The following is an 18420-nucleotide window of genomic DNA, read 5'->3' as shown; positions in this document are numbered from 1 at the left end:
GTTTACAGCTGTGTAGCTGTGATCAGAAGATAGTGCAGAGCGATCGGATTGCTGATCGCAATAGCCCCCTAGGGGGACTAGTAAAATAATAATAAAAAAAAAAAAGTTTTAAAAATTAAAAAAAAAAACAAAAAACATAAGTTCAAATCACCCCCCTTTCGCCCCATTGAAAATTAAAGGGTTAAAAAAATAAAAAAAATACACACATTTGGTATCGCCACGTTCACAAATGTCCGATTATCAAAATATAAAATCAATTACTCTGATCAGTAAACGGCGTAGCGGCAAAAAAAATTCCAAACGCCAAAATGACTTTTTTTTGTCGCCACAACTTTTGCGCAAAATTCTATAACAGGCGATCAAAACGTAGCATCTGCTCAAAAATGGTACCGTTAAAATCGTCAACTCGAGTCGCAAAAAATAAGCAGTCACTGAGCCATAGATCCCGAAAAATGAGAACGCTACGGGTCACGGAATATGGCGTAAAACGTGCAGCACTTTTTTCAGACAAACTTCCGAATTTTTTTTAACCCCTTATATAAAAGTAAACCTTTACATGTTTGGTGTCTACAAACTCGCACTGACCTGAGGCATCACACCAACACATCAGTTTTACCATACAGTGAACACAGTGAATAAAATATCTCAAAAACAATAGTGCTATCGCACTTTTTTTGCAATTTTTCTGCATTTGGAATTTTTTTGCCATTTTCCAGTACACTATATGGTAAAACCTATGGATTCATTGAAAAGTACAGCTCTTTCCGCAAAAAATGAGCCCTCACATGACCATATTGACTGAAAAATAAAAAAGTTACGTCTCTTAGAAAAAGAATGGCGAAAAAAAAACCTGAAAGCAAAAAAAAAAAAAAAAAAAAAAAAAATCGGCCGGTCGTGAAGGGGTTAATCAATCTCTGATAGCGATCGGGGAATCTATCTGGCATTTGCTCCAATATGGTTAAACGTAACCCCTCACAATTTTTTTAATGATTGGTGAGAAAATCCCTTGACAAATACCCCATTTATGATATGTCTGAGTTAATTCATTCTATTACGGGTGGGTGTAAAAATGCGACCGACAAATTAACGTTTGCAACTACTTTTGAGTTGACATACAAGAAAAGAAGTATTGCAATTTAAATATTGATTAATCGGAAAACGTTTCCCCTGTAACCCTAGATTCAAAACTCTGACAGCCATGTTAAGCACTGTGCAGCACAAACCCTTCAGACCTACACAGCAATAAACTCCTTTAAGATCAGAAATAAGGGAAGGGTAGTTAGGAGTCTTGTTTAATCATCTTGTTTGAACTGATAAGATTTGGTACAATATAGTTTTTCAAAGTTTTTTTATTTCTTTTGAAAATAATATTGGGAATTTTGGGCAAATTGCCACTAGTATCAGGTCATTGTTAGGGCTGAACGAATCTGAACTGTAAATGTCCGGATCCGCACAGTTTCAAAGATGCCCGGGTGCCGGACCCGGATCCGGGCTTCCGGTTGCACGATCCATATCCGGCACTGGGGAAAATAATTGAAAAATAAAAAAAAAAACAGAAATAAAACAGGGTTTCATACTTACCGAGACTCGGTATCATGACGGCACACTGCTTCTGGGTCGCACATTTACTTTTTGTACTGTGCATCGTATACACACAGCTTTCCGGGTTTTCCCCGCCCACCGGCCGTCCTCTCGTCTGTGATTGGTTGCAGGCAGACGCGCCCTCAGCCTGTGACAGTATCTGCCTGCCGTGCAGTCATCGCGGCTGTCATTGTCTGCACAGCCAGCGGGGGTGTTCTCTGGCCGCTGGCTGTGTTATGTAGCAGAGCTGAAGCGATGTGGGACCTTGTGTGGATTACGCCGGACTTGTAGGGTGTTGGAGGTTAATAAAGAGGTGAAGGAGGGAGTGTGTTTTGTACTTTATTCCAAATAAAGGATTTTTCTCTGTGTCTGTGTTTATTTACTGTCATTTACAGGTTTGTGATGCAGGTATCTCAGACGCCTGTGCCAGCACTAACCTAGGGTTTAGTAGCAGCTGTGCACTGCTATTAACCCTTTATTACCCCAATTGCCACCGCACCAGGACAATCGAGAAGAGCCGGTAAAGCAACGGGATTGTCACATCTAATAGAAGGAGTTTGCTGCCATGACACAGCCGCGGGTGAGTACACCGCGCGCGCTCCTACCCCCCTATCCCCTCCACAAACTTTTTTAATCTCCGGATTCTGGTCCCCATAGACTTATATGGGCACCAGAATCCAGAACGGATGTGGATTTTTTCTCAATCCGGCAGTGATCCACCGGTCCCGGATTTTGGCGGGTTCGATCAACTCTAATCAATGTCCAAAATGAACCAATACTTCTTTTTTTAGCAACCCCCCCAATTCAGCCATGGGAATTATTAAAGATGGTAACTAAACTAAACTATTTAAACTTACTATCAATCCCAGTTTCTCGCCTTGAATTTGGAGTATCTTTCATCTTCATTCTTGCTAAACAATTGATCTACTGAAAATCATTGATTCTAGTGAAAACGTCTCTAAGAATAGCCTTGTGATATCTCTGGTCTATAAATCTTTTTCTCAAAATGCATGATTCTTCAAAAAAGCATTGATTTTACAATTTTTCCAATCCTCCTATAAGGCACATTCCTTATCCATTTTGGAAGATGATCACTGGAATATTCCAAATAGCCATTTACATCCACCTTTTTGAAACTGTAGATGTACAAAGTTCACTGACATTCTTGTGGATAACCAGATCCAAGAATTCAATGCATATTTCATAATAAGTGAAGGTGAACTCTACACCCCAAAGGTTTTTATTTAGATCATTAAATAATCTTGCTTCATCCTGTGTATCTGTCCAACTTAGGAAGTTACATAGTTACTTAGGTTGAAAAAAGACCTAGGTCCATCTAGTTCAACCTTCCTCCACCAGTTCTACATTTAGTCACTAAGTCATTTATAACCAACAATGTTTTGTGTACTGAGTCTTCTATAAATCTTTTGTAGACCAGGATGTGACCCATAAGCTGCAAGGATTTCACAATGAAAATGGACTTGAATCACCCCATGAATAGATTGGTGTAACTTGTGGCAAATTTCGTCCCCATCATACAGCCCTTCAGTTGCCGATTGGTCACACCCTCAAAGAAAAAAACATTGCGGTTGAGAATAAAATCAGTGCTTTGCAATATAAAATCCCTTTGAAAATCTGTGATGGAGCTATCCAGACCTATATAAATTTTCACCGTCCTGAAATCCATTAGATGGTCAATGTTTGAGTATTAGGAGTTCACATCCAAGGTGAAAAAAAACATATTCAAAAAAGAAGCTTAAGTTCAATGTTCAGATGTGCAGAATCTCGTTTGAGTCCAGCCTAATAACATACTGCAAAAAGAAAAGATCAATGTCGTCTTATAAATGAGCAGTAATAGATTTTATCCCTGAAATGATCGGACACCCAGGGGAGCGAGTGTGGCTCTTATAAATTTTCTGCAAGTGTACACCTGGCATTAGAGGCTCACTGCGCATGACCAGAAATACAGAAGACTTCGGATCATGAGCAGTGCGCCCTATGAAGCCCGGAAAAATACACCCAGCTCATGTGCTGCACTGACGATCGGAAGGACCCACGCGCATGCGTGAGATTTCCAGGAGCTGGCAGTGACAGCGCTCTTGGAAATCATGCTATTACACCTACAGGGATGTGATAACACGGAAAAAGGCCCAACTGGTTAGGGGAACTAATGCCCCTGCGACTAGTCACCGGCTTAATTTGAATAAAAGAAATGGAGCTAATAAATGCTTTTTTTAAAGTTTTATTTTAGAGAATGAGGTTTGATGTTATACAGGGATGATCAAAAAGGGAATTTCGACATGCAAATGTAAATGCTCCTGGCTTGGAGGGCATAAGGGACCTACCAGCTTCTCTTTAAACTTTGCCAAAAGCATCTAAAGAAGCTAGCCCAGGTCTGGAAAAGTATTCTTTGGACAGATAACACTAAGATTAACCTGTACCAGAATTATGGGAAGAAGAAAATATGGAGAAGGCTTGGAACAGCTCATGATTCAAAGCCCACCAGATCCTCTGTAAAACATGATTAATGTGACTGAAGACAGGAGACAGACGCAGCCAGATGAAATTTGAAGTGTACAGGGTTATACTTTCTGCTCAGATTCAACCAAATTCAGTAAGAATGATTGGATGGTGCTTAACAGTACAGATGAACTGCAAAAGCAACCCAGGAGATTTTTAAGGCAAAGAAGTCAAATATTCTACAATGGCCGAGTCAATCACCAAATCTCAACCCCATTGAGCATGCTTTTCATATGCTTATGACTAGTGATGGGCGGACTCTAAGATAACCGGGATTGATCCCGGATATCTGGTTGGATGCCAGTCCCCACAAAAGTCTACGGGTACTAAAATCCTTGGCTTTAAAATGGTGGTAGACGGGATAGGGGGATTGCAGCAAGCGCGTTATACCTATAGAGTCATCCACGCGGCTGTAACGCTAATTCCAGGGCTGCTCATTATCACTCATGCACACCGCTTCCCTCACCCACTGGCAGCCCCCATGTATTTGATTGGTTGCAGTCAGACGTGCCCCCACCCTGTGTGACAGCGTGTCTGACTGCTTTCAATCAGAGACGCTGTGTGCGTCTCTATTGGTGTAAAAATAAATTTAAAAAAATTGGCGTAGGGTCCCCATATTATGATACACAGCACAGATAAAGCCTAAGGCTATAGGCTGTAGCCCCCAGCTGTGCGCTTATCTTAGCTGTGTATCAAAATTAGAGGAACTGTATTCAGCTATTATTATTATTATTTAAGTAAATAATTTTAAAAATTTGCATACGGTCCAACAATTTGTGGAAAAGTAAGTCTCCAGTTCTGACAACACTTGCAATTCAATTTCAGGATTTGTTAAAAGCGACTCATTAAGTCTTCATCTATATAATGAGGATGTATTTAGGCCTAGTTTAAACACTGTCAATACACGATCATGATCTCACCATGCGGAGGGGATATGTCTGGAATATAGTATAAATGGAAGGGTGTCCATGTTTGTCAGAATTAGATCTATTCTAGTGTACAAACGATTGATTTGAGAGAAGTAAAAATATCCTCTGGTCGATGAGCTTTGACGTTCTGGGTCCACAGTGAGGTTAAAACCCCCTCTCTATATTAATATTTCATATTGTATATTGAGCAATAAGGATGAGATAGCCTTTAGGGTCTTTAACTGTAGTGTTTCGGGGGGCATAGCTATACTGTAAGGTGCCCTATAGGATTATATATCTCCATTCTAGATCAGTGCACATATCCTATAATATAAAAAGAAACGAGTTATGGAGTAGGATTGCTACTCCTCTTGTTTTTTGTTTGTTTCTTTTTTTAGTGTTTGATGCCAAATAGAATCTGGTGTAATGAGTATTAAGATAATTAGGATATGAATCGGTAAAGAAAGGAGTGTCCTGGAGAAATGGATGCTTGGTTTATGTTTAATGTATTCTATAAAGCACATCATCTTTTCGAAGGAGAATTAAAACCCCTCACATTTGTGAGATAGTATTTCATACATCATAACAGCAGAACAGCAGTGCTAAGTGTACCCATTGGTTGTTATTGATAGCGCTAGTCTGATTTGACTGGAATGTATTGCATATAGTTTTTACGTTACAAGGTTGGTCTTTTGGGATATGGAAAACAAGGGAAGATGGGGTGAACTTAAGTAAAACAGTCATTTTGGGGAACGTAGCCCCTCCAGCTAGTCTCCTTGGGAAAAAGAAGATATCCCCGGCACACTGCTATGTTTCCCAAATGAAGTCCAAGAAAAAGTCTTGATATATATTCCAATTTTTATTTTTCAGAAGAAGGGAATAATAGTACAATTTGCAGAGAGTTCGCCTAAAAACGTTTCGGCCTAACCTCAGCCTTCATCTGGTCGGACAGACTGACTAAATACGTGGGAGATCCCTGGGGCAGAATGCTGGTATGAGCGAGGATATCTAGTTATAAGGATAGATGAGGATAGTCAGTAATAGAAATTTATCATAGTTATCATGATTCTGTATATGAGAAAGGGCTACCGCCTCTGCTTATGTGCACGTTTTCGTGTCCGTCAAGGTAAGGCAGGATAATAATCTGTATATGGATTGCAAAAAAGAGCAATATGGAACCAGGTCTGTATGTAGTATAGCTGAATCAAACTAGTGCATTTGGCACATTAGTCAGCACTTAGCATGTAACTAAATACCTTTGCAGGAAAATGCAGAAAAATGAATCTAAAGTTGCCTATAGTCAGGGGCTCAGTGTCCAGGATACAGGGATTGAACAATACAGTGGAAAGGTATAGCAGTTGCTAGGAATACCTTTGCCTCTATGCAGGCATACATGGAAGAGGTGAACAGTGTGAGGGCCTCTGGCGTCTGGTGAGGTCACATATCCTACAATATAAAAAGAAACGAGTTATGGAGTAGGATTGCTACTCCTCTTGTTTTTTGTTTGTTTTTTTAGTGTTTGATGCCAACTAGAATCTGGTGTAATGAGTATTAAGATAATTAGGATATGAATCGGTAAAGAAAGGAGTGTCCTGGAGAAATGGACGCTTGGTTTATGTTTAATGTATTCTATAAAGCACATCATCTTTTCGAAGGAGAATTAAAACCCCTCACATTTGTGAGATAGTATTTCATACATCATAACAGCAGAACAGCAGTGCTAAGTGTACCCATTGGTTGTTATTGATAGAGCTAGTCTGATTTGACTGGAGTGTATTGCATATAGTTTTTACGTTACAAGGTTGGTCTTTTGGGATATGGAAAACAAGGGAAGATGGGGTGAACTTAAGTAAAACAGTCATTTTGGGGAACGTAGCCCCTCCAGCTAGTCTCCTTGGGAAGACCTAGCTCAAAGAAAACCCAAGTGGAGTAGCATTTGTTTTCCACAGGCACAACACTTGCTAGAAAATGGTGCTCTTTTGTCTTTTATTGCAAATAAGGGATTTTTTCGGTGTTTGTGTTTACTTCATTTCACTTACAGATCGGTAATGGGGGGGGGTCTCTTAAGGCCCAGTCACACACAACGACTTACCAGCGATCCCAAAACGATGCGACCTGATAGGGATCGCAGGTAAGTCGCTGGGAGGTCTACAGTCAGATCTTACCAGCGATGCAGGAACAATACAGTACAATACAATACAGGTCGCAGTAGCGACCTGTATAACGATCTCAGCAGTCACTGGGACTCTGTTACACAGCGTCAAACACAGCGATGTGTCCTGCTCAGCAGGACATAGCCTTTGAAGAAAATGGCCTGGACCATTCTGCAATGACTAGAGATCTCACAGCAGGGGCCTGATCGCTGGTAGGTGTCACACATAACAAGATCACTAACAGGATCGCTACTGCGTCACAGAAACCGTGACTCAGCTGCGATCTCGTTATGTGTGACGGTACCTTTAGACACCTCTCATTGCTAATCTAGGTCTTTCTTGCAGCTGTGAGCTGTCATTAATCCCTTATTGCTACGAATGACACCACACCAGGGCAATAAGGAATAGCCAGGTAAAGTTCCGGGATTGTTGCATCTAATGGAAACGGCAATCCTGGGCGGCTACAAGATGCTATTTTAGGCTAGGGGGTCTCAATAACCATGAGTCTCCCCAGCCTGAGAATACCAGTTCCCAGCTGTTGGGCTTTATCTTGTCTGAGTATCAAAACTGGGGGGGGGGACCACATTCCTGTTTTTGAAATGATATACTTAAATAACTAAAATGAATAAAGAAAAAAAAAAAAAGCTGCATGCAGTTCCTCTTATTTTGATGCACAGCCAAGACAAGTGCATGGCTTGAGCTTGCAGCCTTTAGCCTTGTGCTGGCTATCATAATATGGGGGGACCCTACGACAATTATTTTTTTTCTAAATGTATTTATTTTTATACCATGATAGACCCACAGGCAGGGTCTGTGACTGGAAGCAGTCAGACACGCTGCCACTCAGGGTGGGTGAGCAGCCTGACTGCAAGCAATCACAGACGCAGGTGGGTGGCTGAAGCAGTGAAAATGCTTGAGCCTAATAAGTGGCCCCGGAAGTAGAATGAGAGGCTCCGGGAGCAGTTACGGCACCGGAGACTCTAAGTATAATGCGCTTGCTACAATCCATCTACCACCATTTTTAAGAGCCAGATTCTGGCCCCCATAGACTTATATGGGGACAGGCATCCGGACAGATATCCGGGATAAATTCTGGGCCAGAACTGTTTTTTTATTTAACCCGGTTAGACCCAGCGATCCTGGGTATCTGCAAGTCCTCCCATCACAACTAAAAACGCTGGTCAGAAATGCACAAAGAATTGACATTCTGCAGTTTTGTGGTCACCACAAAACTGCAGCCATAAAGAAAAGCAATGTGTGCACAGCAAAACTGAAATCTCCAACTTTGGGAAAGGAAATGCATGCAGCTTTGTGCCACAAACTACACCCAAAAACATGGCAAAAAACACAGCGTGCTCATGGGGCCTAAATACTGTCTTATGAGCGAATAACACAGGATCACTGTTTCTTAGATCTCAGTGTTCTGCCCTTTTCCTATTATTCCTCTTGGAAATGTAGGACTACAGTACAGTTCAAAGTAAGCCAGGCAATCTTTATGGACTGCAGTTGTGATATGATACAGTAATTATACAAGAGGTCTATGTGTAGTGCTAGCTTAAATGACAACTGGGTGCTACCACTTCTCTGGTCAAGGCTATGAGTCAGTGCACACATGGATACTATAGAAGTTAAAAAGTACATTTCCACGTTCACTGATCTCTAGAGATTGAGAAAGACAATCATAGACCAGCAGGCCAGAGCAGGATTGGCCATAAGAGCTTTCAGGCGGGTATACTGCTGCTTAATTATATTTTATAATCTAATAAACTCTATAGTGCTACAGCTATAGCAAAATCTGCACAATTTGCAGGTGATTTAGAGATGTGATTTCTCTCCAGATAGATAAATTTGCTGTAGAAAATGGCCATCTTTACGGTTCCTTATCAGCAGACTACAAATTTTACATATTAGTAACTGCAGACAACAAGCAAAATTGAAATGGATTAAAATCAAATGACTGAACATGGATTTTAATCACTACATAAATGTACCTGAAATGCATCTAGTTATGTGCAAATTTGCTTTAAAATGTAACTTTATAAGTGAGCCACATTGTTCTAATTCACTTAAATGGTATTTTGCAGTCCTACCATAGTCCGTGAGTTCCTGTGACCCTTGTACACAAGCTTTGAAGGAGGCTGGCGAATATTTTGCATGTCTAATTCTTCCAACTCCTTTCTTTCTTTTCTTCTTCTAAAGAGCTCTTGGATACGAGCTGCTGCAGATCTCCTAAAATAAAGTTTAAGATCTTAAGTCAAAATTGACAGCAGAATTAAGAAATAGTCTTAATTGAAAACTGAAAATTGAAAAGAAGACAGAGAACTTAATTTTTTCATCTTCCCCATGGTCAGTGACCGCGTATGTCGGACTGTACTTTGATGACATCTGAATGCAGTCCGATGTTTTGCATGCACCTATTGACTTGAATGGGTGCACACCGTCCAAAAAACGCTGCCTTTTGCAGCATGCAGCAATTTTTTTTCTCAGACAAATTGGCACTGCGCAATAGTATAACATTGGAGTAACTGCTATCAGAAAAAACAATCGCTTAGCACTTGTCAGATCACAGGTGTGGGAAGGTGGAGAACTTAATTTCTACATCTTCTACATTGTCTGCGTAAATCGAACTATATTCAGAGGGTGATCCAGGGATCACAACATAGCAGTGCTTTTTTTGCGGTGGTACGCGTCGGTACGGGGTACCGGAAAATCTGAAGAGCGCTGAGGATAAGTACCTCTGGCTCTGTCCACGTGGCTAATTTGTAAATATGCTATATCATCAGCCATTGGCTGGAGCAGGGTGACCTCTGTCTCCCCCCCCCTCTTCCCCGATCTGATTGGAGCTAGCATCCATGTGACGCTATCCCTCCAATCAGATGTGGAGGGGCGGTGGGTGCCCGCCCTCTTCAAGATGTTGATCGGCGCTGAAGATCAAGGTCACGGCCGGTCACCCAAATCTGCTGCCACCTGGTAAGGTATTTGCTCCCCTCTGCTGTTTTCCACTCCCTCCCCCGACCTCCGTTGCCCCCCGTCATCCGATTCAACCCCCCACCGGCCTCCGCTCCCTCCCACCTACCCTGTAATCACTGTGCTGCTCCTGCCGCCGGAGATCGGGTCCCCCAGTGCTCTCCCCCCCCCCCCGGCCCCCAGTGCTCGCCAACGACATCCCCCTGCCTCCCCCTTCTACCACCGGCGCCATGTCCGCTCCCAGATGCTAAGCGGGAACACTAGAAAAAAAAATCTCACACTTACCTGTCTGCAGCCTCCCGGGATACGTGTGATCGGTTTCAGGACCTGCCGGTAATCAGCTGGTGCAGTCACGCTAAGGCATCAGCTGACAGTCTAAGTCCAGCAGTAGGGCCGGCTTTTTACCGCCCAGCTGGTTTAAGCGATCAGGTGATGCTCTGAGGTGACTGCAGCAGCTGATTACCGGCGGCTCCTGGAGTGATCAGTCGTGTCCCGGGATTTTGCAGACAGGTGAGTAGTTGGTTTTTTTTTTTGCACTGATGCATCGGCTGATTGTATAAAAGCCGTTTATACAATCAGCTGCTTTGTGATGTGATTCATGTCCTTTAACCTGACATCATCTGATCGCTTTGCCTTCCAGCAAACCGATCAGATGATATTGGATCAGGATTGGACGGCGCGGGACCCTTGACCCAGGATTACTGCGGAGGGGGGTTCTTTATTTCAATAAAGATGGAGTCACTAATTGTGTTGCGTTTTATTTCTAATAAAAATATTTTCTCTGTCTTGTGTTTTTTTGGTTTTTTTAATCTTTACAAGAAATTCATGGTGGCCATGTCTAATATTGGCGTGACATCATGAATTTCGGGCTTAGGGCCAGTTGATAATATACAGCTGGTCCTAACCCCTTATTACCCAGCGAGCCACCAAGCTCCAGGGCCGCTGGAAGAGTTGGATACAGCGCCAGAAGATGGCGCTTCTATGAAGGTGCCATTTTCTGGGGAGGCTGCGGACTGCAATTCGCAGCAGGGGTACCCAGAAAGCTTGGACATTCTGCGCTACGGATTCCAATCCCCAGCTGCCTAGTTGTACCTGGCTGGACACAAAATTTGTGCGAAGCCCACGTCATTTTTTTTTTATTAAATTATTTCATGAAATTCATGAAATAATTAAAAAAAGGCCTTCCCTATATTTTTGGTTCTCAGCCGGGTACAAATAGGCAGCTGGGGGTTGGGGGCAGCCCGTACCTGCCTGCTGTACCTGGCTAGCATACAAAAATATGGCAAAGCCCACGTCATTTATTTTTTTTTACATTTTACGTTTTTGGGCAAAAAACTCCTGGTTACAGTTTTGGCTAAAGGATGCTGAGCCTTGTAGTTCGGCAGCTGCTGTCTGCTCTCCTGCATACACTAGTGGATGGAGTATGCTGAGCCTTGTAGTTCTGCTCCCCCTGCCTCTCTATCCAGCATACAGTACCGTATGTAGTAAACCGTGCACAGGATCTCCCAGCAGCACGACAGCACTCCCTCCCACTCCTCAAACTCGGCCGCCAGCTGACCTCCCCACCCCCCTCCTCAATCTTGGCTGCCGGCGCCTAGCAGGCACCCCCCCACCCCCACCCCAGCTCCTCGTCTCAGAGATGCGTACCAGCAAATATTTTTTTACAAATAAAGCACTGCAACATAGTATCACATGGAAGAAAGTTTACTTGATACCATAGATTCTAGATCAAAATCAGTTTACTTTAGGGCAGGTCTATCAGGTATGAAGCATATCACCTGATTATGAGCAGCCTATAAAACAAGAAGAGAGGTTGCTATGAAAATAATGAGCAATATAGGTAGGTACCAAATACCACCTCACTAGAATTCATAGGAAGAATCTAGTAAGCAGGCAGTAATTGAACATTTTTATATAGTGAGCTACAATTTCTCCTACTGCTACCCAAACAAATTCTGCTCTCATACACCAAAGTATGGATATTGTTTGTAGTATGTATAAAGTAGCACACAGAAGTGAAAAAAATGCCGTGGGGGTCAATTCTAAGCTGAGAATATTGCAAGACGTCCGGAAGACTGGAAATGTAATTATCCCTGATTCTAAACAAGGGGAAAAAAATCCAGCATTCTTATGGTATCTGGTAGAATTGTTGAAAAAAAACTTCTTTATTCAAAATTCATTTAAAATCCAGCATCAAGGACAGGAGAATGTGCAGTGACGCGTTTCGAGCACACAGTATACTCTTAATCATAGCATAGCGATGCAGTGTCGATTCCAGGCACCTGATTCCTAGCTGAGCTAGCTATTTCTCTTCCATTATTCTTGATTTTGTTATATTTATAAAGGACCTTTCACTGCATTTTGCTCCACTTGGTGCTGTGCCACTGTTTCTGGAACAGTTTTACATTTTCTTTTGTAAACCCTCCTTTCCTTGGTAATCAAGTTGTAAATTTTTCCTTCAACCAATTGGGCTTATATCATAGAAATTCTCTGTGGGCATAGCCATGTCCTCTTTGGCCAGCATAGGACAAACAGAAAATACCCAGTTCCATGGTGTACTCGCAGGTCGTTGAAGGGAAACTCTGCATCATTAACAGACGACACAACTCTGTATTACCATCTCTGTCTTCCTAATAGCTAAATACAAAGGGCTTAAACAAATTTTTTATTCGTGTATTGAAGCCCTAAAATAGAATGTATGTCTGCTACAGTCTACAGTTTAGCTTACAACATAATAAACCCAAGATAGGGACTGTTTTGTTGGGGAATGCTGTCAGAAAAATATTAAAACATACATATTCGAGCAAATATCTATTAAAAAGCTACAAAATGCTCAATTGGTGTATATCAACAATACTGCAATGTCCGAGATCTCTAATGGTATTTTGGACCACTCCTCACTCTTAGATATCCTCCTTCTAAAGAGCTAATATGGAAACACATATACAATGGACAATGTCAAATTCTCTTCAATATCCCTCTTTTGGTAATCTAAAAATCATTATGGCCTTATTCTGATTGTAGATTGTAACATGTGCAGTATATAAAATGTATAATTTATTACTTTTCTTACAGGAAAAAAGTCCATTACCATGTTGCACACAATTTTATCCTTTTCTGCATTTATAAGATTCCTCAAACACACAACCACTAGCACACAAACAGATTAGTAGTCTAAAACACACACATAGCAAGCAATTTGACCTTAAAGAACCATGCAAATATAGAAAAACTATTTTACTGTGCAGTAATTTGATTTAAGTGGTCATTTTATGTTTTTATTTTTTTCACTGTGCAGTCAAATAAGCTAAAATACACCTGTCAAAATCAAATATATTTTTAGATGAATTTCTTGCAATTTTATAAATGTATTGGGGGATCATGACTTTGTGGCACATACTAATGTTTAAGAATTACATTTTCTCCTCCTCTTGTCATTAAAGCCTTCTGTATAGCAGTTTTACTATTCTTAAAATGGCAGATGATAGCGGGCATGTGTAAAAAATCAGCCTCCTCCAATTAAAAAACACTGTACATGGAAAAGCGGTTTTTCAATTACATTTGCTTGATAGAGCTGGATACAAAAGGAGAACCTGCAATACTTTAATGTGTGGGTTGAGTGAAAATTCCATACCCCCAAAAATTGTATTGTTAGAAGAATTTCCCAACACAGGGGTGTTCTCGTGTATTCTTTTTAACGGTGCCTCTTGGCTTCCTGCTTGCCAGTGCCCTCATGATTGACAGTTCGGACTAGCAGCATTGGCGAGCCCAAGGGCCTGAACAGTGTGCCCTCCCATGCTGCTAGCACACAGAGCTTTGTCTCTGCAGCATGGAAGGAGTGCCAGGAGACTGAAGCTGGATGAATCATATGATTCGACTAGCACTTGCCAGCTATAAGGCCAAAAGATTCAAATGGCACACTCGTTGCCAAAAACACCGGCCACAGATGATCGAATGCAATGGTGGCTGGTAATCTATGCAATGCGCAGTACACAGAATAAAAATCCTTCCCTTCTTTTGAACAGTGAGGATCTTCTGCACAAATGCTTATTGTTTTTTTATTAAAGTAATTTGCCTTGTTATCCACCCTCTAAGAAGCATTATCTAGAGAATATAGAAGCTAGAACTGAAATTTTACAGAGTTTTGTCAAGAACACAAAATAAAACACCAAGTTCTCCCAAATACTTTAAAGAAGTCTGATTTCTTAATGTTTCCCAAAGAAGGGCATTTTTAAAATACTTCCTTTCCTGGCGTCACGCCCTAATCCTGATGGGAAAACTATAGGAGGTATTGGTGGCTTTTCATAAGCTTTTCCCACCCCAAACATGTCTTAAGCTGCTCTCAGTGTCAATTTCAATTTCTTACAGACTGTGGACTATTGTCTCATCCTCCAAGGAGGCAACTTTAATCTGGTCATGGCTCTAGACATCGCAAACCACTCAGGTAGTTCTTTGGTCCCTTCCGTCCTATAAATGAATGTTCCTAGACTTTAAATGGATAAATGATTAGCTATTATAGATGTGAAGTCAAGAAGTATCCCTGGTCTAAATGTTGACAATCCATTTCTACAAAAATATTTTTGCTCTCTCAGCTTCTATTTTCCTTGTTGGACTTTATTCTTTAGTCAATCCCTCATGACCCATGTCACCTTCATTTTAAAGGCAACAAGAACAGAAGTTGTGTCATCTACAGACATTTCTCATTTTCATCTAAAATTAAAATTCTATGCCAAAATGGTTTCTCTAAGATTGGCACCTTTACTTTATAAGTAAAATATTTCTGCAATGAATTGCACACCTGTTGAATGCAAAGGGTCTTATTACGCACATGTGACTGGCAGCTCAACTCTCAATGTACAAATCCTGTCATCCTGCCATAAAAATCTAGAGAGCTGGGGCTATTCAGCATGGATAAATAAAACTATTTTCTATAAGCGACATTTAGCTTGTAATACAAAGCATCCTGTAAGATGTTGCAGAGATTCCTTCCACTTCAAGATGAGGGTTCTGCCATCTCAAAAATTCGATAAAAATGTTTTAAAATTTTAAACTGGAGTTGTCCAAACTAAAATCAAAAGTCTGTATTGACAAATCGTGTCAGTGTGCTATGTGCACACTGTCATGATACCCTGTTTGGGTGACTGGTCGGTAATATGGTCGCATGTATACAATTTGCATACTTGTGTTGGTGATTCCCCCTTTAAATATATCATGAAGATCCACAGCACTGTGAAATTTTTTAATTCTCAATCTCTATAGGGTTCAGGCTATTGTATATCCTACTAACTTAGTTACAACCCAAGGATATTAAAGTTGTTTATGCTACTCCATAATACATGTGTCCAAAAAAACCCAACAACTATACTATGCAGCAATATACTGTATAAACTGAAACACTTACATAGTTTATCCAATCTCATGTAATGCCAATATTCTGGATGCACTGCTACTTTTATGAAAATTAGAATTTGCAGACGCCTCTCAGATATATGAAAAGATAAAGATAAAAATATTTCCTCTGTATTACACTCTACCTCAGGTCTAGAGAGATTATATCTCTTTATTACAAAAAGATGGAATAGTATATACTGTATATATTATATACTATAATACTATTTATATATATTTATATTGTGTATATATATATATTTATATATATTTATATATTTTTTTTTTATTTTTTTTTTTAAAAAAACGATTTGTTTGTCAGCAGATCATTTCTAAACCTATAATTAATAATTTCAAGCTATTAGACTATATCTGTGTTACTTTTTAAAACTCATGCACCAAACTTGTTAGTTACACCTTACCAGTCAAAATATATAGAAGTTACCTTGTTAATCTATCACTTACTGACGGTGCTCCGACACTTAATCTGTCAGGATGAGAAGACACAGATTACTAGAAATAAATAAAGGAGGGTTTTCTCTAAATCACTTTGCGCCATATATAAAAAGAGATTTTCCTAAAATATAATACAAATACCCTATCTATAGATTAAGCAATTATTGTCAGCTATGTGGTGGTCAGGGGCCAATCAATTGAGAAAAAGCCCATGTCCCCTTCAATTTTTGCCAAGCACAAGAGACAGCAAATAGAACAAAAGGAAAAAAAAATAGGGTTTTATTTGTTAACACATCGATGCAGTGCAATATCACACACTATAAATAATTAGGGATGGGCGAACCCGAACTGTAAAGTTCGGGGTCCATACCGAACACATGGTGTTCGTGCACACGACCCCGAACACGTGCTTTCCTGGGGAGATTGTGTTACAGTTCAGTTCCCATTCGTGTCCAGGGGCTGTAAAAAAAAAACAAAAAAAAAAAAAACAAAAAACATGTTATTAAAAAACATTATGATTATACGTCGAGATCCTGCGACGCGTCCTGCACACTCTGTCTCCCGGCCGCTTCTGCGTCCGTCTGATCATTGCTGTGCCACCCGGTAACCAGCATAGGATTTACAAGACCTTCCGTGACGTCATAGCCATGTGACCAGTCATGTGTGAATGTTGTATTACCTGATTGGCTACAGACTGGTCACGTGAGTATGACATTATCAAAGGTCCTTGTATGCCGTGATCAGAGTATCGCGTTGCATCGCTTCACGGTGCGCATCGCTTCACGGTGCACAATCTCCCGACAGCAGCGAGTCAGCTGCGTTTATTTCCATGCAGCTGGGTCGCTCCTGTCCTGAGAGTGGGGTGATGCAATGAGAGACGTAAGTTCAATCATCCCCTCACTGTCAGCCTCTGCTTCATCGCTCTGTGCAGAGTGATGTAGCAGAGCTGACATGGGTCTCTTTGCTTCTCACTATGTATAGACTGTGTCTGTACAGAGTGATGAAGCAGAGTTGAGAATGCTGTCCCTGTGGATTTCATCGGACTAAGGATCTTTTAATAATAAAGATGAAGTCTCTAAATGTTTTTTTTTGTTTGTTTTATTTCTAATAAAAAAGTTTTTCTATGTGTTGTGTTTTTTTTAACCGTTTCCTAGAAAGTCATGGTGGTCATGTCTAATTTGGCGTGACGCCATGAATTTCGGGCTTAGTACCATCTGAAAATATAAAGCTGGTATTAACCCCTTTATGAGTGGACCCGTAGAAGTCTGGCTTACAGACGAAACGGCCGTCGTCCTTTGGAGGGACTCGCATCCTAGTCACCTCCCGCATTTTTATCTGCACCGATGAAAAGAACGCTTGAATAAAAAAGAAATTGTTTGGCATAGCAGCTGTTTGCGGTCGATTTTTCATCTTCCTGTTGTTGGATTACCTAGCGTGCCACCACCATCAAGGCCACTGGACGAGTCAGGTAACGCGCCTGGAAATGGCGCTAATAAACAATGCGCCATTTCTAGGGGCGGCTACGGGCTGCCAAGAATCCCAGCACCCAGCTGCCTGGCTATCAAAATATGGTGTGAGTCCACGAATTTATTTATTTTATTTTATTTTTTTTTAAATAAAAAAAAAAAAATGTATTGGCTTCCCTGTATTTTGATCGCCAGCCAAGGTAAATCAGGCAGCGGGGGTGGCAGCCCATAGCCGTCTGCTTTATCTGTGCTGAGAATCAAAAATACTGAGGAGCGCCAAGTAATTTTTTTTAAATGATTTATTTTTACAGTACTGTGATTGCCTGTTTCATGAGGGGACAGCCCCGCTGCGAATTGCAGTCCGCAGCTGCCCCAGAAAATGGCGCTTTCATAGAAGCGCCATCTTCTGGCGCTGTATCCAACTCTTCCAGCAGCCCTGGTGCCGGGCAGCACTTTGGGTAATAAGGGGTTAATAACAGCTTTGTTTCACCAGCTAGTATTAAGTCCGAGATTCTTAATGTCAGGCCAAGTTTGACCCGGCCATTAAGAATCTCCAATGAAGGGTTAAAAAAAAAAAAACATCACACAGAGAAAAAATACTTTGTTATAAATAAATACACAGACAAACTTAGGGACTTGATCTTTATTTCTCCCTTTCACCCCTCCATGATCCTGGTCTTCTGTCACCGATCTAGCTCTGCTATATCAGAATGCACGGGGCGGAGGAAGATCGCTGCTGCTCCCCGCGCTGTGTAATCACTCAATGAGTGATCAGAGGCTGCGGGTTGGTAAGCTGTGATATCACCGATGCCACCGTTGCCATAGTAACCTAATGAGCGGGTTACTATAGCAATGGTGATCTCCGATCACCTGATTCCCGGCGCCGCTATTCATCACCAGCTGTGGCAGCCAATCCCTGCCTGTGGGCTGACTCTGTAAAGAGCGGCAACATGCAGGAAGAGGGAGCCAAGCATGTGCCTG

At 41.2% G+C, this 18420-nt stretch overlaps 1 protein-coding gene across 4 annotated transcripts in view; it reads right to left on the bottom strand.

The window, feature by feature from the left end:
* DCAF6 (DDB1 and CUL4 associated factor 6) overlaps window positions 1–18420 on the bottom strand; it is a 254186-nt gene that overhangs the window by 21490 nt on the left and 214276 nt on the right. For 3 of the 4 annotated variants that reach the window (XM_075335793.1, XM_075335790.1, XM_075335792.1), the window contains 2 exons: window positions 15963–16004; window positions 9253–9391 (listed from right to left, as the gene is read on the bottom strand). In XM_075335793.1, the coding sequence (XP_075191908.1) occupies window positions 9253–9391; window positions 15963–16004 (181 nt within the window). The remainder of the gene's footprint in view (window positions 1–9252; window positions 9392–15962; window positions 16005–18420) is intronic. The other variant, XM_075335791.1, reaches the window with a different exon arrangement.

Source organism: Anomaloglossus baeobatrachus, chromosome 2 (genome assembly GCF_048569485.1).
Source record: "Anomaloglossus baeobatrachus isolate aAnoBae1 chromosome 2, aAnoBae1.hap1, whole genome shotgun sequence".
Taxonomy (NCBI): Eukaryota; Metazoa; Chordata; class Amphibia; order Anura; family Aromobatidae; genus Anomaloglossus; species Anomaloglossus baeobatrachus.
The sequence above is the reverse complement of the archived record's forward strand: the minus strand, read 5'-3'. Positions and strand labels throughout refer to the sequence as shown.